The sequence below is a fragment of the Danio aesculapii genome, chromosome 15 (assembly GCF_903798145.1).
Source record: "Danio aesculapii chromosome 15, fDanAes4.1, whole genome shotgun sequence".
In the NCBI taxonomy this organism is placed as follows: domain Eukaryota; kingdom Metazoa; phylum Chordata; class Actinopteri; order Cypriniformes; family Danionidae; genus Danio; species Danio aesculapii.
Genome location: NC_079449.1, coordinates 38,448,428 through 38,472,359, shown reverse-complemented (window position 1 = coordinate 38,472,359; position 23,932 = coordinate 38,448,428). Strand labels below are relative to the sequence as shown.

The following is a 23,932-nucleotide window of genomic DNA, read 5'->3' as shown; positions in this document are numbered from 1 at the left end:
TATTTTTAACGTATAGGATCAGTCACAGACAATCCAGAAGTGTCATGCATTTATCCATTCATTCATGCTGTAACATCTCTTGAGTCCTAATAGTATTGTGGTTCAAAGCAGAAATAAAATCATCAGGAGGTGTTTTCTGAGGAAGGATGTCGAGCAGGGATCAGCAACCCAGAAAATGGAGACCTATACCTTCCTGCAGACTTCAGTTGCAACCCTGACCAAACACACCTGTCTGTAATTATCAATGATGCTTCAGGGACAAATTAATTGGTTCAGGTGTGTTTGATAAGGGTTGGACCTGAATTCTAAAGAAGGGTATAAACTGAGGGGATGTTGAAGTCAGCTCCAAGTGGAATGTACAAACCTGGAGTTTTTGTTTATTTAATGTCTTGTACATGACACAAAGACTCAATATTGTGATTTATGAATGTCTAAACCTACCCCAACCTCACGGTAAGCAGGGCCCAGTTTTTCAAAAGTAATCCAGTGGGATTTTGGATCATGAATTGGATTAAATCTTGAAAATGGGTTTTTAAAAGTCGCAGATTTTGAATTAAGATCAGACCATGTAATCCAGTCTTATATTTGGTTTGGATCAAACCTGCTCTTAATTAAAACTTTAAACTCAGATTGGGATCTATTTGAACAAAAATAAAGTTTTATTTTTTTAAGTGAATCACCACAAACTTAATGGTTACTGGTGATCTATGAATTACTTCATATTTGAAGCGTATGTGAAGCACGCCACGATATGCCAGATATGGTAAACAACAACCAAACAATATCAAAGCAGTATTGTATTAGAACAAACTAAAACATGTATAATGTTTGTTGATTGCAGTGTTTCTGTTTCTTACCATTGAAGACAACAGCTGTTTGTGGCCACTGGTATTTTGCCTACACTGTTGGTTCCATTTAAGGCTCTGATTAAACAGGATTTGGTAATCCTGAAATTTGGTATTTGGAACACAGTGATCCAACGTTCCTTTAAAAACTGTCATAAAAGTAAGATGGATCAGTTAATCCTGGATGGCAAAACAGGATTTCCAAATCTGGACCAATTTGATCCAGATTGTTTTTTTTTTTTGTTTTTTTTGAAAAACTGGGCCCTGATGTGTTTTGGTTTTTAATAATGTCTACTCCACCTAAATCCAGCCTACTTGTGGTGTAAGTCCCTTCCACTTAAGGTCACCCAACGTATAGCTGCGGTCACACTGGGCTTTTCCTCCCATAGACTTCCATTCATACGCACCCGACTGTGTCAAGTTTCGCATGTCGCTGCGGTGCAAAGTTCAAGCTTGCTGAACTCTGACCTGCGGAATAGCATCACTTGACTGTGTGAGACCAATCGAGGATCAAAACGTGACCTCTGTGGACAGTAAATTAAAACATGGACCAATCGCTCGCTTTTTTTAATGTCTAATCATCTTGTTTAATCCCGCCTCTTTTCGCAGCGCCGTACGACAGAATTTCGCACACACAAAGCCCAGTGTGCCCGCAGCTTATATGTGGTGTAATCCCTCTGACTTGGAGGTCTCTGGGCTGCAGCGAATACCTATTTGGGTGAAATTCTGCAGGAAGTTAACGCTCCAGGAACATCGTTGGTGACTCCAGATGTAGAGCCTCAAGTCAAACAGCTTTGTTCTCAGATTGGAAACCCAGAATTGCCTGTCCTCTTGCTGTATATCTCGCTTCCTATACTCTCTGTGCTGAGTTATGTGCTTCTTCTCTTGATGGAAAAAACAAGTATTGTTTTATTACAGCAGACAAGGCAAATTTGGTCAAGGTAAGACTTTGATAATGCTTATTAATATCATTAATTTTGTTTATCATTGTATGTGTACTTTTTGTTTGCTCTTATTATACCAAAATGTATTGCTTTTGTAAATGAAATCTAATTTAGGTAATATACTCATATTTGACTTGTGCAATCTACTGATCTGTTTCACATGTTCAGTGAAAATGAAGACGTGAAACTGCAACAGTGGCCATTACACACTTGATCCATGTGTAAAATCTTTAAATGTCATTACCTTTTTAACAAATATTGAATACTAGAAGCGTATTTTATCTTCTGTTTAGGAAGTAGTTGTTCTACATTAATCGCTGGGATCAACCCATCAACTTCCATAGTAGGCAAAAAAATTACTCTAGAAGTTAATGGCTGCCAGTGAGCAGCATTTTCCAGATTATCTTCTCATGAGTAAATGACAGAATTTTGGGGTGAACAAAAGTCAATGTAGAATGTTTTTTGGAGATGCCAGTGCCAGATAGCCCTTCCAATAAAGATTTTTCGGGACCCCACTACAAAAGAAGAGGTATGAGAAATGTCCTTCAATACAACAATATGGCTGCCCAAGTGAGCAAACAGACCCACAAATGTATACTTTGTCATTAAGGATTTTTACTACAAACAAGAATTTGCTTTCATTACATTCATAAAGCTGTTAATACTTTTCAATTATGCTCTTTAAAGAAACTAAATTGCTACATTTTACAAGGGATAGTACCTTATATTAACCTCTCCATGACAGTATATTTAAAATACCTTAAATTCTAATACCTGTTGACTTCACATAATACCTTGACAGAAGAGCCTAGTGACAATGAATGAGTTTTTTTGCAGCATGTCTGGTAAAGCGTTCATGTTTTCGTGTAGTTACCTTCTTATTTATGAGCCCTGTGTAAATACACAATACAGTTCAGGCTTCTTGCAATATGATTCATCAGTCATAACATAATTGCCTGAGGAAATATGGAGGCTCATATGTTTTCCAGCTATAAATGAACATTTTCCAAAATAAAATAAAAAGTTTAAATACAGTGCAAAACAACTCTGCGAGTGAGTAAACGCATTACACTGTTTGCGCCTTATGGAATAACTCCTCAGACAACATATCGTGTGACGTATGAGCTTAGTGGCGTTGCATTTTTTTTAGGGGGAATATTTTCATCCCTACCCCTTCATACTATGCTTCAAAGGCCAAGGGTAAGATGTAGGGATATAAAATGGTATTGGGATTGGGCCTTAAAGACCTGAAATGGCTGTCAGACAAAGGACATATTTAAAATGTGGAACATGCTGCAAAATGGCATCAGAAATAAAAAAAATAACAAAGCACATTCAAATCATCGTTTTCATTTTATAACACTTTATCAAAGCTGGCAGGAGTGCGAGAACCTTGCAAATGGAATCGCATCTTTGATATTGTTGAGTCCCAGAATGCATTGCAGGTACCTCTCAAAGCCCATCCCAAAACCACCGTGAGGGACCGAGCCAAACTCTCTCAGCTGCAGATACCTGTCAGTCAAAAATTACACTCATTAAACGACAGCATTTTTAACTAATAACTGAAAACAACAGTGTTTTGGGGGCCTAAAAATGTCAACTTACTTTACACTTCAGTTAAAGTTAAGAAGAAAAGAAAGCAATATAATAATAAGGAACAAAGAAATTTTTTACAAAGTGACATCGCCACCTACTGAGGTGGCATGCAGAATACAGCATTTTTAGTCATTTTTGTGGATCTGTTTAAAATGGTATTATTTTGACCCCGCTGCAGTCTGTATGCATAACCTTTCAAAAATCACTCGGGATTAAAAACACAATTTGGAATTTGTAAAAATCAACCTACCATGTATATGTGTCCTCCAATCCAGCCCTGTGAAATGAGGCAAACATGACAACAGGGTCAGAAATTAATTTTAAGGGACAATTGCCTTCATTATTAAAGGTGCAGTAGGCAACACTGACACCCAGTGGTTGAACTAGATATTACAGCTCAAACTCAAAACGCTATTTCATCTGAGCCCCTCCTCTGACTAAACGCAGGTTGCCAGATTTACAACATCTATGTGAGTAACGTGAGCAAGCATGCATGATTTTCGAGCCTACACTGTAACTACACATGACAATATGTGATGAAAATAATCTTTTCCATGTTAAAGGAGTTTTGTCCAAATCATCATCTGAAATTTCTATTTTAGAAACAGTTTCTATTTCTCACGACTGAACAACAGCTAAAAATTCTGAAAACTATCCCCTTAGGTACTGATCATGTGCTTTTTTCAGTGTTAAATTCTACTAATGTGAGTTTGAATGCCATTTTGAGATATATTCAGCTGCAGACCCACACACGTTTCAGGCACACACACAGTATAGCACACACGATCTAGGCAAACCATATATGGGCTGTTTCTCAATTCCAAGAACGCAGAGAACGGACTCGCGTTCTTGTGGAGACCGGTCTTGCCAGGTCACCTCGGAAGAACAAACTCGGGAGATTGCGAGAACAGAGAACGCGTCCTGTGAGAAATGAGATGCTGCCTTCTTCCTGATGGTCACATGATCTTCATTTTTTAAATGGAAAATTATTTAAACATTACAGCATTCATACAACGATTTATTGTTTTTCCCCTTTTCAAAATATATACACTGCATAAGGACCTTACAAATATATGTTGCACAATATAATTAAAACAAATTTTAATACGAATTTCAAACAAACACCCTTAATGTGTTCATTCATTTATTTTGATTTTCATGGTAATGTTTATATTCACCGTTTCATTTAAGGGAAACTCCTGAGACAAAAGAAATAACTTATATCTCTGAACTTTAATAATCTATATAAAATGCTGCTCTTCCCACCTTTAGTCGCAATGACTTCTGGGACTTTTAGAGCGAGTTCGGTGCTCAAGTCAAGTGTTTATATTGCTCCAATATAACGGTCACTATACCTACACAGATGTCTGTCTAAACAGCTTGAAAAGTAGATTTTTCATCATAGGTGCCTTTTAAAAAGTTTAATACGTATTAATTAGATTCTAAACATTACCACTTAGTTGAAATGCAGTCAGTGCACTATTCTGTGCTTCTGAAAGGCTGTATTTTAGATGTTTCTCTCATGTTGCATCTGGTGTAGACACTCAAATTGCTTGTCACTGGAATCTTGTCACGTTTTTGTTGTTAGGACATGGAATTACAATGTATGCTACTCAGCTAATGTTTACGTTTAGGCATGGGCCAGTATAAGATTCTGACGGTATGATATCCTTGATTACTGCTCTAAAATATTTTCTTTTTAATGTCTGGGTAAAAAGCAAAAACTTTTTTCCCCTTTGAAAACCATATATTTCTTTTTTTTTCTTTTTTTAAAGATTGAGGTTTCGTCCCATGCCTATTTACGTTTGTAATTTTATATTATTTGCTGATTAAAAACCATGTAATCTCGCAGAGGACACATTTTCAGCTGTGGCTGCATACATTGAAGAAGCCTTCAAGACTGATTTGGTACATTTTCTTCCAAGGCAACGCTAATCAGGCAGTGGGTGGGTTATAGATACCAAAACAAGGACAAACATTCCAGCATGGAATGCATATTTTAAAGGAGTATAACTTACTTTAGCATTGTTTTTCAGATAAACAAGTATGTTCACTGAGCATGATTCTTATATTTCTGCAAACAAATTATGGTATTTTTATGCTTCAGAAGAGTCAAAGCACCTTTAAATGCAACTGTGTTGTCATCATCTTTATCAAATACATCAATTTAATTAAATTAATTTAACCAATGTTTCAGTCAAATTTCAAAATATGTTTAAAACTGTACATCAAGTTTAGTGGTGAATAATCTCTGACTGTCTACCGTGCTCATAAGCTTGTGTGTGACTGGCTATAAGGTTCAGCAAAACAATGATGCAATGCATGAAATCTAAACGTAAGACCACAAACTGACTTTTTTTTAATTCTTTTTGCAGGGGCATTATTTGTGCTCATCTTAAAATTGAAGGGCATTATAGTGACATCTTTTGTTTTATTTTGTAGTAATAAAACATGTGCACCATCTGGAAAACCTCACATTTCACATTTGCACATTTGTCTCTTTTTAAATAATAAATAAAAAATTGTATCATTATTAATCAGTGATAAATGTGCCAATATAAAATTTACCTGTGCATATACGATATATTTAGGCCTCAAAACTTTTGAATATCACTTGCAAGTTTTTAATAATTATTCCTATTTTAAAAAAGAAAAAAAAAAGTTTTACTGTGATAGTCTTTGTGTCAAAAGTTGAAGTCTCTCCTCTCTCAGAGATCCACCACAAAGCTCCCCGACACCAGGAACCAAGAGGTCTACAGCAGCTGCCTGTCCAAAAATACAAAAACAAACTGAAAGAAATCTAAAGCGGCACATGGGGTGAGGAAAATTAAGATAAACATACCTCAGTATTCTGCATTCATGAAATGTCATAATCATTATAATTTAAAAACGACAACTGATGTTTTATCATGCAAGTGTTCATTTTCCCCGATTGCCTGAAATATGACATGGCATGAATGCTCATTAACTATTAAAAGTTTGTTGCTGAAAAGAGCTCATTCTTACAGTATGTCTGGGCTGGTCCTGGTTGTCTCTGGCATAGAACGGCTTTAACTCGTAGGGATAGTTAACGATAAACACAGGGGTGTTTCCGCAGTGTTTCACAAGGAATTTCTCATGTTCTGTTTGAAGATCACAGCCCCACTAATGCAAAGCAAAGAAAGAGAAGATACTGTTAAAGAAAGGCAGAACCGAGGCTTTGTGAACTAGGATATACACTCAGTATACACTCACCGGCCACTTTAATAGGTACACCTGTCCAACTGCTTGTTAACGCAAATTTCTTATCAGCCAATCACATGGCAGCAGTTCAATGCATTTTAGCATGGTCAAGACAATCTGCTGCAGTTCAAACCGAGCATCATAATGGGGAAGAAAGGTGATTTAAGTGACTTTGAATGTGGCATGGTTGTTGGTGCCAGACAGGCTGGTCTGAGTATTTCAGAAACTGGTGATCTATTGGGATTTTCATGCACAACCATTTCTAGGGTTTACAGAGAATGGTCCGAAAAAGCAAAAATATCCAGTGAGCAGCAATTCTGCTGCCAGAGGTCAGAGGAGAATGGCTAGACTGGTTGGAGGTGATAGAAAGGCAACAGTAACTCAAATAACCACTCATTACAACCGAAGTATGCAGAAGAGCATCTCTGAATACACAACACATCAAACCTTGAAGTGGATAGGCTACAGCAGCAGAAGATCACACCGGGTGCCACTTCTGTCAGCTAAGAACACAAAACTGAGGTTACAATTCACACAGGCTCAACAAAATTGGACAATAGAAGATTGGAAAAACGTTGCCTGGTTTTATGAGTCTCAATTTCTGCTGCAACATTCGGAATGGTAGTGTCAGAATTTGGTGTCAACAATATGAAAGCATTAATCCATCCTGCCTTGTATTAACGGTTCAGGCTGGTGGTAGTGGTGGTGTGAGGGATATTTTCTTGGCACACTTTGGGCCCATTAACACCAATTGAGAATTGTGTCAACGCCACAGCCAACCTGAGAATTGTTGCTGACCATGTCTATCCCTTTATGACCACAGTGTACCCATCTTCTGATGGCTACTTCCAGCAGGATGACGGGCCATGTCAAAGTGCCAATCTTCTCAGACTGGTTTCTTGAACATGACAATGAGTTCACTGTACTCAAATGGCCTCCACAGTCACCAGATTTCAATCCAATAGAGCACCTTTGGGATGCGGTGGAACGGGAGATTCGCATCATGGATCATGACAAATCTGCGAACAAATCTAAGGCAGTTCTGAAGGCAAAAAGGGGTCCAACCCGGTACTAGTAAATTGTACCTAATGAAATGATTGGTAAGTGTATATTATTTTATCAGTTTTTTTGCAAGACAGTAAAAATACATAAGTAAACATAAGTAAAAAGTCATAAAATTTTATTGCAGCCAAATTAAAGGCTTAAGACTTTCTCAACAGTAATAAATAACAAATACTGTGAAAAGTACTTGCTCTGTTAAAAGTTCATAAAAAATATTTGAAAAATATTTTTTATATTTGAACTTCAAAGGAGGGCTAATAATTAAAACAAATATTTATTTACGCATTGTGTGTGTGTGTGTGTGTGTGTATAATTTTTTGTGTATTGTTTAATTAATATTTAGAAATTTTATTATATATAAGAATAAAAAACATATGGTCCTATTAAATACTTTATCAAGTATTATTATTATTATTTATTTAAGACAATTATTAAAAAGGGGAGAAAATAAAAAAGAAATATATGAGCAAAACAGTCAATTAAATGTTCAATCACAATTCATCATTCTATTATCATAATGCATTACATTGGATAAGCTGCTATGTAAATTTCAGTGTACACAACTAATGCTGTACAGTACTTGCCTCGGGGCTGAATGTGAAGTTCTGTGAGCTGCTCTTGAGAATGTCTATCGCCTCGGTGTAAGAAATGCTGGAGATAGCAAATAGAACTCAATTTAGATTTACAAGAGCAATGACAGTTACGCTCACTCATATTATTTGAAACAATAGGCTTATATTCAGCATATTTTAGATGTAATAAAATAATGTAGTGTTTTTGCAGTGCCTACTCTGAAAAGTATAAAACTGGGGAATGAAGACAAAATTGAAAAATACGTACACATTAAATTTTCTGTTCAACATGAGATCCACTTGCTCCTGGGGATGAAAAGGGGTTTATTATTACCACCATTTGTTTTGCACAAACTCTCAATGCTCTTCTAAAAGCTGTAGCATAGAGATTTCTTCGTCATACCCGATGTCCTGGTGCCACATATTTGTGAAATAACTCCACATCCTCGGTGCAGTTTGACAACACATGCTCTGTGGCAGCCTTGAATAAGTCCTCCATTACCTGGAAATGAGAAACAAGCTTTAAGATGAACATAAAGTATGACTTGTTGACGATCAATCCAACTTAAGTGCCCCCTTGTGTGTTTTTTGTCACATAGATTGTAATTAAGATGATTGTGAATGTAAAAGGTATGTAAACAAACAGAAAAGGAAGGTCTCGACTCATGATATGAGTTCAGGTTTGTAAGTAGTCTGCATAATGTCATTGACCCTTGATACGAGTGCATTTTTGTGTTTTAAATGGTGTTATAGAATAAAAATGCTTCTAAACCACATTGGTGTTTTTACTGCATTTCAGAAAATTGATCTTAGTCCACACTTTACAGCATAAAGTGCATCATATGCGATGCTCAGAGTATGCGCACAAGTACATCTGTACTTGAGGTCTACCCCTTGCGTAATGGTCATATGAGAGGGACTTGACAAATCAGGGAACGATCCACAATAGTTTTGAAGACCAATTAGAAAGCGAGTGTGGATAGCTACGCCTCAATTTTCAAAAGCTTGTCCGAACTGTGCCCAAGCTTGAGCCCCTAATTCCAGCGTGAGTGCTCTGTATTGTGCTCGGATGCAGTCAGTTTGGCCGTTGTCCTGATATTTTATCCTACCAATCAGATTATGCTACCAACACTGTATTTGAATGGTTCTGAGGTTGGGGTTATGTATTAGGTAGGTTAGGGTGATGGTACAGCTTCATATCACACTAGTCCACATTAAAATTTACACTGGTAGCAAAATCTGATGAGTAGCATATTGCGTCATCAAAATGTGCTACCTACTTTTTGAATGGGAGGTAGGACAATCTGACAAGGTAGGACAAATCGACAGAACACCGGCCGTGGTCAAGTTGGAAGAGGGGGGCAGAGTGCGATTATGCTAGGCTCAGTGCACATGAATTGTGAGTGCAAATTATGCCCGAGCATTTGGTTCATGTAGTCAAATTTCTGGCACGACCTTACCGGTAAGTTTTAAAAAGCGGTTCACACAATTTTTCCGGAAAAGACCATTCACAAATCCATTCCAAAACACCAGTAAATTCTGACATTACTGACCAGAAATGACCTCTAAACGGCTGTGCTTGTATTTATAAACATCAAAGATGTCGGGCTTTTGTTGATGGTTTCACTTTTATTTAAAGGTGCAGTATGTAAGTTTGACACCCAGTGATTGAACTATGTATTGCACACCTAGTTCAAAGCAAATGCAAGCACAGGTTGTCAGACTAATGACATCAACAGAAGTGCGCGCCTAAAGGCTTATATAAGTCATGTTCTAAAAGCAAGGGCCGGTGATAGAAGGAATATTTTCCATATAGTCTTTGTCATAAAAACACCTGAAATTTACATTTTAGATACGGCTTCTATTTCTTGCAGCTAAACAACAATAAACTGACAATGATCACTTCAGGTACACCTCATGTGCTTTATTCAGTGATATATGCTTACAATGCGAGTTTGAATGTCGCGTTACATGACATTTATTGCCAAACTACTGAAAGCAGCAGCAGATAGTTCACCTCAGATCTTGAAAATAAACTGTTTGAAATTGAACTGTGACTCAAAACCACAGTATGAATTTTAAAGCGGATTGCGCGTATGTAAACTCGTATGATCGCTTTAAAACGCTCCAGTGTCCCTGTACCTGTGTTTACACTAAGTAAACAGTGGTGAGTTCAGTGAACTGATGACATTTCGTGGCCAGTCACAGTAATTTCAGTTGAGCACATAAACACAATGGCAAATCAGTGGTGTTTAGGAACGCGCTCAAATGTTAGCGGGAAACGGACGTTTTTCTAAATTCCAGTATCAATTGGTACCGAATTCCATTATTGTGACAACACTACTTTGAATTAGTCACAACCAGACAGAATGCTCCTGTTTCTCCCAAAAGTCCAAAGACATGTGGCATAGGTGAATTGGGTTTAGGCCAAATTGTCCTTAGTGTACACGTGTAAATGAATGTGTATGGATGTTTCCCAGTGATAGGTTGCAGCTGGAAGGGCATCCGCTGCGTAAAACATGTGCTGGATAAGTTGGCAGTTCATTCCACTGTGGCGACCCTGGATTAATAAAGGGACTAAGCCGAAAAGAAAATTAATGAATGAATGTCATCAAAACTGAACGATATCTATGCGGTAAACTTTCCAGCCAATCAGAATCAAGAATTTTAACAGACCATAGAATACGGGGACTATAAAGTCGACATCAGTTGTCTTTAATTCTACATTTCATTAATTTTGTGTGTTTTACCTTCATGAGGTCATCTAGTGACTCTGTGAAGGCGATCTCTGCCTCTACCATATAAAACTCGGCCAAGTGTCTCCTGCTTTGAGAGTTCTCTGCTCTGAACGTAGGTCCAAATGTGTACACGGCTGAAAAAGCACTGCAACAGACAAAAATACCATACACAGCATAGATTAGCATTCAGCATTAGCAAAGGACTCTTATATAAGTTACAGCTCTATAATAAATACGTTCATTCTAGTGTACATGCTTCTAAGGGTTTGTAACTCAAAATAATAGTTAAGGTGATCTAGAATGCTTTTGTTTTGATTACTTAAGATTAAATACCCCCAAGCAAGTGTGCCACTTGGACTGTTGCATGCTCAGAATGAAGCATGGGTGTAAATCAGTGATAGTTTGGGCTGCAATATCATGGCACTCCCTAAGCCAAATACTTGTGCTAGATGGGCGCATAACTGCCAAGGACTACCGAACCATTCTGGAGGCCCATGTACACCAATGGTCAAATATTGTCTTCTGAAGGTGGTGCTGTGTATCAGGATGATAACGCACCAATACACACAGCAAGACTGGTGACAAAGTAGCTTGATGAGCATGAAGGTGAAGTTCTCCCATGGCCTGCACAGTCACCAGATCTAAATATTATTGAGCCATTTTGGGGTGTTTTGGAGGAGCAAGTCAGAAAACATTTTCCTCCACCAGCATCACATAGCGATCTGGCCACTATTCTGCAAGAAGAACTGCTCAAAATCCCTCTGGCCACTGTGCAGGACTTGTATCTGTCATTCCCAAGATGACTTGATAATGAAATTGACCACAGAAGGTTATTCTACTCTATTGGCTACATCATATTATTGAATGAATTATTGTGGTTAAATTATTGTGCGCTATATAGTTATTGCTTTTTTATATAGATGTAAATTTATAACTCATTTAGTGTTATCTACAACTCAAATCCTTGACCATAATAAATTTGTTAAAGCAAAACTAAAACCAGCAAGGATGCATATAATTCGCTATGCAAATACTCAATTGTCTGCAATTTTTTGCTTACTGTTGCACTATAAAAGCCACATTTTCCCAGCCAATGCCATTATGGAATTGTGAATTATAATTAATAAAGTACCTAATCTATTGACAGCCCAGGTAATTAAGCTTTTAATAAGAATGTGATGATTGAGAAGTCTGAAGTCTTTACCCTGCCATCACCTCCAGATGCAGCTGTCCTGAGACTGTTAGATAAGCTGGCACAGAGAAGAAATGTGGGTCATCTGAGTCTTTTTTATCACCTGTAGGCTTCAGAAAACACATAGAGTGATCAGCAAAAGCATAAATGCACTATATCATTTTGTTTTGTAAATTTCCCTCAAAAAGAAGATGGTAATGATGTTAATCAGATATGCACCTCAACCTGGAAAAGCTCTCCAGCTCCTTCACAGTCATTTGAGGTGATGACTGGTGTGTGAATCTGCACATAACCGTGATCCTGTGACAATTAACACAATCAATATTCAGGACAGGCATTCACATACAGATGGTGTAGGAACTCGATACCTTTGTTATTAATTTGCACTTGTAAATTATATGTTATATGACTCAAAGATGAAAATAGGGGTTCAAGCACTTATGAGCACTTATAAGTGTAATACAGCTTTATTTTTTTCTGTATAATAGAATGTGTGAAGTTTTTTGGGGGACAAAAATGAAAGATTTAGAGAAGATACCCCTTTAAATGTCTGTTTTTGTCATTATATGGAATTATGACATGCTGTATTCTGATTTATCTATGAAATAGATAATAAATACAAAAAAGGTAATTTCAATCATTCAAAGACCTATCAACATATTTAATAATCAGCATACAGAAATAGACATGTCAAATATACATTATACAAATAAATAACCAACAATATTACCAATCATAGACTTTTTTCAACTTAATTCCAAAAATTCCAATGTTATTGCAAGAGAAACCTTTTCAAAATGTCCATAAATACATGTTCTGAATGAAAACTATGTCTGGAATCATTTACAAATGAACATGCTATTAAAATGCTTTTTCAAATGATTATTACAATCCAATTAAAAATCACAAATTGGTTTTCCTTTTTCAATATTGTCTTGTATGTCTATTTTCGAAATAATAACAGCTTCTTCCTTTATTTAGTAGTGCTTTCCATTGATTTTAGTGGTTGTATACATTGATTTATCCATTGCAATGCCTTAGGCATTTGTTGTAAATGTTGGTGTAATCTGGTGATCGTCCACATTTGGTGTTCATTAGTGCAACTGGCATTAAAATTACATAAGCTAAAAACATACATATATATATATATATATATACACACATATATTTTTTTTTATATATATATAAATTTATGATAGTTACAAATTATTTAATTAAAAAAAGTATTCAGTAACTTAATCCAAGCACTACAATATCAAATAAATGTAATCTGATTACTTTTGGATTCTTTTAAGTCTTATATAAAAAGGAACCAGCAAAATTGTAAAATGTGTATACGGTTGTATTCCTGATAGTATTCCCCTCCTTTTTTTATGTAACTAATCCGATTACTCCGTTTTCTGATGTAATTTAAACAAATTGCAGTTTTTAATTTAGCAGATTTTTGTATCCTGATACAAAACCGTTACATGTATTCCATTACTCCCCAAGCATGTTCATCACATCATGAATTATTATGTAATATTTATATATTATTTAAGTACAATCTATAAGAGTCTTACTGACCCACAATGCTACGGCTGTACATATTTCTTTGTTTATTTATTGCCCCACTAGCAACTTATATATATTTTTTGGACAAGATCTATATAGATAAGTACATTACATACCAATTAGGGGTCTAACAGATCACAGTTCATCTGTGATTCATACAGATCACAACCCCACGGTTCAGAAAACATATGATCCGCAGATTAATACTTTTTTAACTTTACTAAATTTGTAACGATTACAGAGAGATCACCTCTAGCGTCATTCAAATCACATATACAATGCATCCGGAAAGTATTCATAGTGATTCACTTTTTTCACTTTTTTTTTGTTACAGGCTTATTACAAAATGGATTACGTTAATTTATTTCCTCAAAATTCTACACACAATACCCCATAATGACATTTTTTTTTTAAATCTTTAAATTTATTAAAATTTATTAAAAATAAAAAACCTGAAAAATCACATGTCCATAAGTATTCACAGCCTTTGGCATTCTGTTTCCACTGTTCATTCTAGAGATGTTTCAGCAGCTTAATTGGAGTTCACCTGTGGTAAATTCAGTTCATTGGACATGATTTGAAAAAGCATACACCTGTCTATATAAGGTCCCAGGGTTGACAGGGCATGTCAAAGCACAAACCAAGCATGAAGACAAAGGAACTGTCTGTAAACCTCCGAGACAGGATTGTCTTGAGGCACAAGGCTGGGGAAGGTTACAAAAAAATTTCTGCTGCTCTGAAAGTTCCAATGAGCACAGTGGCCTCCATCATTCGTAGGTGCAAGATGTTTGGAACCACCAGGACTCTTCCTGCAATCTAATAATCACGCCTGTATGGTAGAGTGGCCAAACGGAAGCCACTCCCCGCATGGAATTTACCAAAAGGCATCTCTCAGACCATAAGAAACAAAATTCTCTGGTCTGATGAGACTAAAATTGAACTCTTTGGAGTGAATGCCAGGCGTTACACATGTAGAAAATCAGGCACCGCTCATCACCAGGCTAATACCATCCCTGTATACCACCCCTAGCATCATGCTGTGGGGATGTTTTTCAGCAACAGGAACTGGACGACTAGTCAGGATAAAGGAAAAGATGAATGCAGTAATGTACAGAGACATCCTGAATGAAAACCTTCTTCAGAGTGTTCTTGACCTCAGACTGGGGGTGACAGTTCATCTTCCAGCCGGACAATGACCCAAAGCACACCACCAAAATACCAATGGAGTGATCAATGAAGCTTCACAACAACTCTGTGAATATCCTTTAGTGGCCCAGCAAGAGCCCAGACCTAAATCCTATTAAACATTTCTGAAGAGATAAGAAAATGGCTGTACACCGTTGTTTCCATCGAACCTGAGAGAGCTTGAGAGGTACTGCAAAGAGGAATGGGCATAAATTCCCAGAGACAGGTGTGTCAAGCTTTTGGCATCATATTCAAAAAGACTTGAGGTTGTAATTGCTGCCAAAGGTGCATCAACATAGTATTGAGCAAAGGCTGTGAATACTTATGTACATGTGATTTTTCAGGTTTTTTTATTTTGAATAAATTTGCAACAATTTCAAAAAATCTTTTTTTTCACATTGCCATTATGGGGTATTGTGTGTAGAATTTTGAGGAAATAAATGAATTTAATCCATTTTGGAATAAGGCTGTAACATAAATGTGGGAAAAGTGAAGCACTATGAATACTTTCCGGATGCACTGTATGAAAGCATTTAGGCTTTCCTGTAAAATATATTGATAATGGAAGTCGTGGTAGGTTATCCGGGATGTGGTGGGTTTCTTAGATTTTTTAAGGTGCTTTCTGTCACTACTTGTTTAGCCTGCATTAATGCATTCAGTGTAAGCTGCACAATTAATCATTAAAAGATCAGGATCTCAACACTCACACAACGAATTATAAATAATAGGGATTTGCATGTTTATTAATCCTCCAAATCACTGCATTCAAATCTGTGTTTGAAAAATGCTAAAATCAAAAAAGAGATTCAGTCTTTAGTTTACAAACAGTCAAATAACACAGAAGTACTGGGTTAGCAGTTTATAGTTTAGGTATAACCACTGATGTTTATGGTAAAGATAAAAAACACCATCATATGCATTTAACTAAAAATGAAAGTTTTAGGTAGCAATTACATTATTTAACCAACAAGTGGCAACAACCAGGCTTCATAAATATTCCACTGAATAATAAATATTTTACAATAAGTTTTTATTGAGCTGATTATTTCTTCATTTTTAACAAAATTGCAGGTTCTAAGTTCTGTTTGTTAAAACTAAAAGTTTCTTGCAGTATTGTTTTTGTAATAAATGGAAAGCAAATTACATTCGCCTCCTCCCCTTTTAGGTTGATCCAAAAAATGGTCCGATCCGTGACTAAAAAACCATAATGTAATCTGAACCGTGAGATCTGTGATCTATAACACCACTAATACTAATAACTTCACACAATAATGAGACAATACAAACAACACTTCACAATGTACAATAAAACATTAAATATGATTTAGCACTTCGATATACATCAAATCCCTTTTAATTTTTCCAGGAGGGACATTTTTAAAAACTTGCATTAATGTACCCTCAGTTTTATATCCGTGTCTAGTAGTCTTTAAAGGGAACCTATTATACCCCTTTTTACAAGATGTAAAATAAGTCTCTGATGTCCCTCGAGCATGGATGTCAAACTCAATTCCTGGAGGGCCGTAGCCCTGCACAGTTCAGTTCCAGCCCTGCTTCAACACACTAACCTGTAGGTTTTAAACAAGACTGAAAGACTCAATTAGTTTAATCAGCTGTGTTAAATTAGGGTTGGAACTAAACTGTGCAGGGCTGCGGCCTTGCAGGAATTGAGTTTGACATCCCTGCCCTAGAGTGTGTATGTAAAGTTTCAGCTCAAAATATCCCATAAATAATGATTTATAACTTTTTGAAACTGCCCCCTTTAGGCTTTGATCCTAATTGTGCCATTTTGGTGACTCACTTTAAATTCAAATGAGATTATGCTGCCAGCCCTCTTTTCAAAAGAAGGTGGAGCTATGAATGCCCAATGCGTATGTGTCAGCATAGTGGCAGTATAAAAACAAGGCTAATGTCCTATGCTAATAAGGCAGAGATGTCCCTAATGGGCAGGGCTTTCCCCCTCTGATGACATACAAAGGGAGAATGTCAATCATTTTTCTGCAGACTGTTTTTATCAAATATGATTACAAAAATAATAATAATAACTTCTTACCATTAGAAGCTAGTTATATTCAGACTGTTGTCACACATAAACCTCTTATAAAAGTAATTTTTGCATAATAGCTCCTTTAATATATCACATTGTAACAAAATATGTTTTATGGTGAGAGAGGCTAAGGTTGTGTGAGCGTGTGCGTTTAGTCAGTTTTTACCCTGAAGAATGACTGGATCGCGGCTGTAGCTTCACTGCGTATCCTGAGCATGGAGCTGAAGGCATTAGTTCTGCATCTGAGGTGAGGAAACTGCCTTATATACTCCAGAGGATGACGCTCCTTGATCTTAAATGGAAAGTCCTGCAGCAGACATTATGGCTTCATATATTTAGCATGACCTAATCAAGATGTTTTGCTAATCTCTTTCTATCAATTTTATCTGATTGATTAATTTTGATGTCAAAACTCACCAATGGATTACATTCTCCAACCACTTTAATACTCTGAGCTTGTAACTCCACATTCTGCCTCTTACTTGGGCTCTTCTCTAAAGTGCCGGTGATGTCGACAGCACAGCCAAATGTGAGGTCTCTTGACAAGAAAAGTGGATATATCACAAATAAACATTCATAGATATATTTCAACACTTAAATTGTCATTTTCAAAGCTTTTTACCAAGTACAAGATGGTTTTTAATAGATCTGTACATATCATCAGGAACCACAAAAGTTAGTGCTTTCTTTTTTGTTTTGTTTTTTTGTGGACTCCAAAGGTGCTGGTCATAGTTGTTGACTTGGATTTTATCCATCACATTAATGTGTGCGCCTGTGTGTGCGCACATATACACACAACACTATTAGCCATCCTGTGAAATTTGAATTTTTTTTCAAAATATTTTCCAAGTGATGTTAAACAGATCAAGGAAGCATTTCACAGTATTTCCTATTATATTTTTCTACTAGAGAAAACGGTCTTCTTTAAGTTTAACTGGAATACAATAAATAATAAAAATAAATAAATAAAAAAACAAAGCAAAATACCCCTAAGGTCATTATTATTTCCAATTGGTTATAGGACAAACCACTTGCTCATATTAACCATGTATAGTTAACCTAGGGCGACCTCTGTGGTTAGCACTGTCACCTCACAGCAAGAAGGTCACTGAGTCCCGGCTGGGCCAGTTGGCATTTCTGTGTGGAGTTTGCATGTTCTCCCCATGTTGGTGTTGATTTCTTACGGATGCTCCGGTTTCCCCCACAGTCCAAAGACATGCTCTATAGGTGAATTTGGGTAAAACAAAATTGGCCATAGTGAATGAGTGTGTGTGTGTGTGTGTGTGTGTGTGTGTGTGTGTGTGTGTGTGTGTGTGTGTGTGTGTGTGAGTAAATGAGCTAGTATGGGTGTTTCCCAGTACTGGGTTGTGGCTTTAAGGGCATCCGCTGCCTAAAACATATGCTGAAATAGTTGACTGTTCATTTCACTGTGGCGACCTCTGAAATAGAGACTACGCTGAAGTAAAATTAATGTTCAGCCAAGCATGAAAATGTTGTCATCATTTTCTCATCTTCCACTTGTCACAAACCTGTTTGAATCTTCTTTCTTCTGTTGAACACAAGGAAGTATCTGAAGAATATTGGAAACATGCAACCATTGAATTCCATAGTATTTGTTTTTCCTACTATGGAAATCAATGGTTACAGGTCTCCAACATTCTTCAAAATACCTTCTTTTGTGTTTAACAGAAGAAAGTCAAACAGGTTTAAAACAAGTGGAGAGTGATTAATTTCATTTTTGTGTTAACTAACCCTTTAATCTAGTTAAGCCTTTAAATTGCTCTTTAAGCTGAATACTAGCATTTAGTAGATGTATTAGTATCTAGTAAAATATTATGTGCTGTCAACATGGTAAAGACAGAAGAAATTACTTATAAATTAGTTACTAAAATGGTTATGTTTAAAATATGTTGGCTCTGGATCTGATAACAGGATCTGTCTGTCTTTCTGTCTGTTACTTTGCTGAAACTGCAGTTTTTTTCTTGCTTTTCTGATTCTAGTCCAAATATCTAAAATAAATAATTGAATCAAGAAGCATTTTCTACGAAAATAAAATATCTTGTTTTCATAAATAATTAGTAAAAAATAAGCAGGTTTTTCCTTAAAAATAATCCTTAAATAAAAATAATTCCTTAAATAATCTGACAAATGGGTAAGCAAAAGAATCTAGATTTCACTTTGAAAAAAGATCAATTTGCTTATTTACATGTAAAAACTGAATTTTGGCAAATTTTCATTTAGTATTTGCTTGTTTAGAAAACGCTTCTTGATTTGAGAATTTTTTGATATTTGGACTAGAAACAAGACAAAAACTATAAGTAAGAAAAGCAGTTTTTGCAGTATTGTATTTAAAATACATTTGATCTTAATTATGCTGTCGAATACATAAGAGCAGAAAGCACCTGGTGTTCAGTTGTGAGCTGGCAACAACTTGTACTGGTTGCAGTGAACTTCCATCATTCAAATGTAAAAAGAGATTGTCTTTCTGTGGCCTGACGGATCGAACCCAGCCCTGCAGGAACACCATACAGAATTTTAGCATATGCTACTACAACTGTGGTCATTAACAATAACATCACGTCCTGTTTAGCAATGGAATAGATAGCATACACTATACTAAAATCTTTTCTTTAAAATCCTTGATTCCAAAATCTGATTTTGGCTACACAAATGTAATGCTACAACAGAACAAGATAAGTTTGAGAGATAACTTGACCATACAGACAATTCTCTCACACACATTATTATTATTTATTTGCAGTGTTGGGGAAAGTTAACAAAACTTACTACAATCTTGTTTTGCTTCTTCAAAAAGAAACTAAATGGACTCTATTTTGACGATCCAGGCGCAAAGTCCAGAGCGCAAAAGCATTAAGGGCATGTCCAATCCACTTTTGTTATTTTAAGGACGAAAAAATAGGGCTTGCGCCGCAGCGCATGGTCTAAAAGGATTAAGAGTTATGGGTGTGTTTTGAGAATAAACCAATCTGAGTCTCATCTCCCATTTTCTTTAGGAGTCAGTTGCGTCACGCCATGGCACATTTGCTATTTACATGGCGGACTTTGTAAGTGGAAAAACTGAACGCTTCAATAGTAAGAAAACTGTTAAACAGAGCATCTGCAGCGTGAGGATAAAGAATGAGCCTCCTCCATTCGGCCTCTTTACTTTCACTTTCTCTTTCGTGGATGAGGAAACGGTGTTGTACGCACTCCACTGAAGACATTCCTACATAATTTCGTTTGTTAAGCGCAAAGATTTGTTTTAAAATTATTTTTTAATTCAGTGCTAATTTCCAGCAAAAGAATAAATGAGCAATAATAACGGAATGTGGTCCAAAAACACACGTCCTATTCTTATGCCCCATATGGTGCAAAACCCGACAGGTGAACAAATCTGAGCTTGTTTTTAATAAAACAAGTATAAATATAATAAATAATAATGCTAATAATAATAATCAGATGTGAATAAACTGAAAAATGTCCCCTGAGATGAAGGCATGGAGGCAGTGGTTTTTATATTTATGTAGAAAGTAATAATTTTTTTGTAACATTTTAAAGATATTTGCGTATTGCTGTACATCCTGCATGTATTAAGCAATGTGTAAGCGAGACTTTCAGCTCGTCTATTGCGCAGTCTATTTTAGTTCCTCAAAATAGGAACGCATCAACAATGCGCCTTAACGCACCTCTTTTCTAGACTGGAACACCCATGAGTCCACAAAGTGCCGCAAATGGATTGGAAATGGGAAAATTAGGATTGCACTGGTCTGAAAATAGCAACACGTCAGGGCAAACCGGGGCAAACATGTCTTGCGCCTTTTTGCGCTGGGCCCAATGTGTTACTTTTCAAGGAACGTATAGCATTACTTTGTTATATGGGCTGGGCTTGTTTGTTAGTAATAATAGTAAACTTATATTTTAAAAGAAATGCTATTAAATAACGCTGAAGTATAGTTGTTAAAAAAATGTACATTTTTTTTTTACGTTTAATTTGTTTTATAAATAAAATTATTTGACATTTTCAGTTTTCATAATCCATCTAATTTAAATTAGATTTTCATTATTGTGATTACAATTATTATCTATTAGGGCTGGATGATATTGGAAAACTCTGATATTTCAATATTAAATTTTTTTCTGCGATAAATATTGTGACATCAATACAGTTTCACAAAATTGTTTGAATATCACTATTTGACGTTTTTCAGGGCTTTTTCTGGTACAGAAACTGAATAACCACAATACAATAAATGCTTTTCTTACTTTGTCTCATTTATAGTCCAGATATCTACAAATTTCTTAGATCAAGTAAAAATATTGTTTTATTTTCAACTTCAAAAAAATTAAAAGCTTTTCCTTAATACAAGTGAAATGATATGCCAATAGGGCAAGTACAATGATCTTGTTTTTGCTTTGGTATCAAGACATTTGGACTAGAAACACACCAAAAAGTTTTTTTCTTTTTTTTTTGCATAAATCGTATGTTCCTTACAAACACAGTAATTAAATACAATTCTGTGGCTCCTGTTCAACTATAATTCAGACTTAACATTGCATATCTTGCAATGTCACTATTGCGGGTGAGCACCTTGCAATATATTGCGCAATATATTTTGCAGCCCCATTCTCTTTTTTTTTTTTTTTTTTTTTGCTTTTGTTAAAGTTTTTTAGCACATCAAGTTGGCAATATTTTGTTTGTTTGCTTTGTTTAATTTAAATAATAAAAATGTATACTACTACTACTACAACTACTACTAATAATAATAATCATAACTACACAAATGTCAATTCCACTGCATCTTAAATTATGCAATTTTGTTTAAAACATTATGAGGAAGGATAAACAATATCACAGATGAACAATGTATAATTTGATGTTCCCAGCTAATATTACAAACACTTTTAGACCAAAACTGTAGTTCAAGATGACAATGAGTCAGACAGTAAATTACACTTTTTACACAATAAACAACCTGAAGGGGAAATTCAAATTATTTATACATCTTATGATATTTCCATTACACACCAGTATTTAGGTTTGGATTACTCAAAGAATCAAAAATAAAAAAGATGAATGCATAGGAAAACGTTTTCAATGGTTAATATAATATATGTATTTTTAAAAGGTACCATTTGAACGCCCCAAGTTACAGTTGAAATTAGAATTATTAAATTTAAGTTTTGAATTTTTTTCTTTTTAAATATTTCCCAAATGATGTTTACCAGAGCAAGGAATTTTTTACAGTAAGTCTGATAATATTTTTTCTTCTGGAGAAAGTCTTATTTGCTTTATTTTGGCTAGAATAAAATCAGTTTTTAATAAAAAACTGAACAAACTATCCTTATACAATAACTTGCCTAATTACCCTAACCCAATTAAGCCTTTAATTGTCACTTTAAGCTGTATAAATGTGTCTTGAAAAATATCTAGTCAAATATTATGTACTGTCATCTTGGCAAAGAGAAAATAAATTATTAGAAATGAGTTATTAAAACTATCATGTTTAGAAATGTGTTGAAATAATCTCTCCGTTAAACAGAAATTGGGGGAAAAAATAAACAAGGGGGTTAATAATTCAGGGTTTAACAATTCTGACATTCCCGTTTACAATGTAGTTTCTCACCTGTATTGTAACATTTGAGCCCGTCTCTTTGCATGCAAGCGCATCAGATACTCTCATTTTCTTGGACATCATGCGATTACAGAGTCGGTGCTGGAATTTCGAGCTACACCGACAGAATAACGACAAGGAGAAAGCAGGAATCCGCTGTAATGTCAGCGACATGCTGTCAGCGTAGTGTAGAGGCTGAACCAGATTATAATGTTTATCTCTGCTTCTTCTGCTTTTGAATGCCTGTGCCGTTGACACCCACTAACGTTAAATGGAATCAAATAAAATATGAGGATAAAAAGCTGCGTTTCTAGAACAGCTCGTAAAGTTAGTCTCGTTTTCTCTGTTTTGACTTTCACACTGCTCTCCACGCGCTTCCTGAATCGAAAGAACGTCATGAGCAACGTAACGTACATGTGGCCTCCCATTGGTGAAAGTTGCCATGCGCAGGAACTACTGATTGTCATGTAAAGGCATAGTTCACAACAGAATAACATTTACAAACCATTTGCTCACCCTTCACTTGTTCCAAATTGGTTTAAACTATTGTTTTCTGTTGAACACATATTATTTTGGGTGAAATTCTATTGTATTTAAAAAAAAGCCAGGTACGGTGTTCAAAGCCATTATTGTGGTAATTTTGTTATTTAAAAAATGTGTTACATGCCATAACAATACAACATTTTCTGAAAAAAAAAAAAAAAAAAAAGATTTCTTGATGTCCAAATTAGTGAGTGTATTTTTTCCACCATGCATTATTGTTATTAATATTAATAATAATAATACATATTATTTTATACATATTATTTTGGCAATTCAAATTTTGATTTGTAACAAAAAATATTAAAGTTTTTTATATATATATATATATATATATATATATATATATATATATATATATATATATATATATATATATATATATATATATATATATATATATATATTCTTTTTTTTCTTACTATTTATAAAAGCTCTAAATCCTAATTGTATAACATTCAATTGTTTAAAAATAACTTTTTTCTAACAAAAAGGTATGTCTGTAAATCTGGCATCAATTCTGTTGTACTATACAATTCTTAGCCTTTAATTGCTCAAATTACCTCCAACCACTATGTAAAAAACAGATGTTACAAATGATGTCACTTTCTCTCTCTCTCTGATGATATGTGAACACTGAAAGGTGTGTTCTCTCTTTGTGGAAATATTTAATTTAAAAAGATTTAATAAATAGAGTATTTTAAAACTAACACCACAATTTCAAAAGGAAAACACATAATTTCACTGATCACATTGGACAATTTTAAAATATTGAATGCTGATTTCATCAGGGAAGTGGATAGCGCTGTTAGCAGGAGCAAGA

General features: G+C 35.4%; 1 protein-coding gene across 2 annotated transcripts; it reads right to left on the bottom strand.

Annotated features, from left to right (window-relative positions):
* Positions 1 to 3,135: 3,135 nt before the first annotated feature.
* On the bottom strand, positions 3,136 to 22,942 carry nars2 (asparaginyl-tRNA synthetase 2, mitochondrial). Of its 2 annotated transcripts, XM_056473714.1 has the most exons (14): positions 22,582 to 22,942; positions 19,360 to 19,469; positions 17,375 to 17,495; positions 17,124 to 17,264; positions 12,391 to 12,471; positions 12,184 to 12,281; positions 10,992 to 11,124; positions 8,645 to 8,743; positions 8,510 to 8,547; positions 8,254 to 8,320; positions 6,392 to 6,529; positions 6,054 to 6,151; positions 3,636 to 3,662; positions 3,136 to 3,301 (listed from the first exon to the last, which is right to left on the bottom strand). In XM_056473714.1, the coding sequence occupies exons 1-14, from the start codon at positions 22,741 to 22,743 to the stop codon at positions 3,157 to 3,159; spliced, it is 1,458 nt and encodes a 485-aa protein (XP_056329689.1). In that variant the 5' UTR covers positions 22,744 to 22,942; the 3' UTR covers positions 3,136 to 3,156. The 2 variants fall into 2 exon arrangements, with proteins under 2 accessions (XP_056329689.1, XP_056329690.1); XM_056473715.1 differs by lacking the exons at positions 19,360 to 19,469; positions 22,582 to 22,942 and adding an exon at positions 18,048 to 18,551.
* Positions 22,943 to 23,932: the final 990 nt, after the last annotated feature.

What these genes read in the sequence shown, in the direction of transcription:
- nars2 (XM_056473714.1), bottom strand. Translation starts at nt 22,743, where the DNA reads ATGTCGCTGACATTACAGCGGATTCCTGCTTTCTCCTTGTCGTTATTC. An exon ending in CGATCCAGTCATTCTTCAGG is followed by an intron (nt 12,472 to 17,123) that starts GTAAAAACTGAC and finishes TAATTGTCACAG; the next exon opens with GATCACGGTTATGTGCAGAT. An exon ending in TTGACACAAAGACTATCACA is followed by an intron (nt 3,663 to 6,053) that starts GTAAAACTTTTT and finishes CTCATTTCACAG; the next exon opens with GGCTGGATTGGAGGACACAT.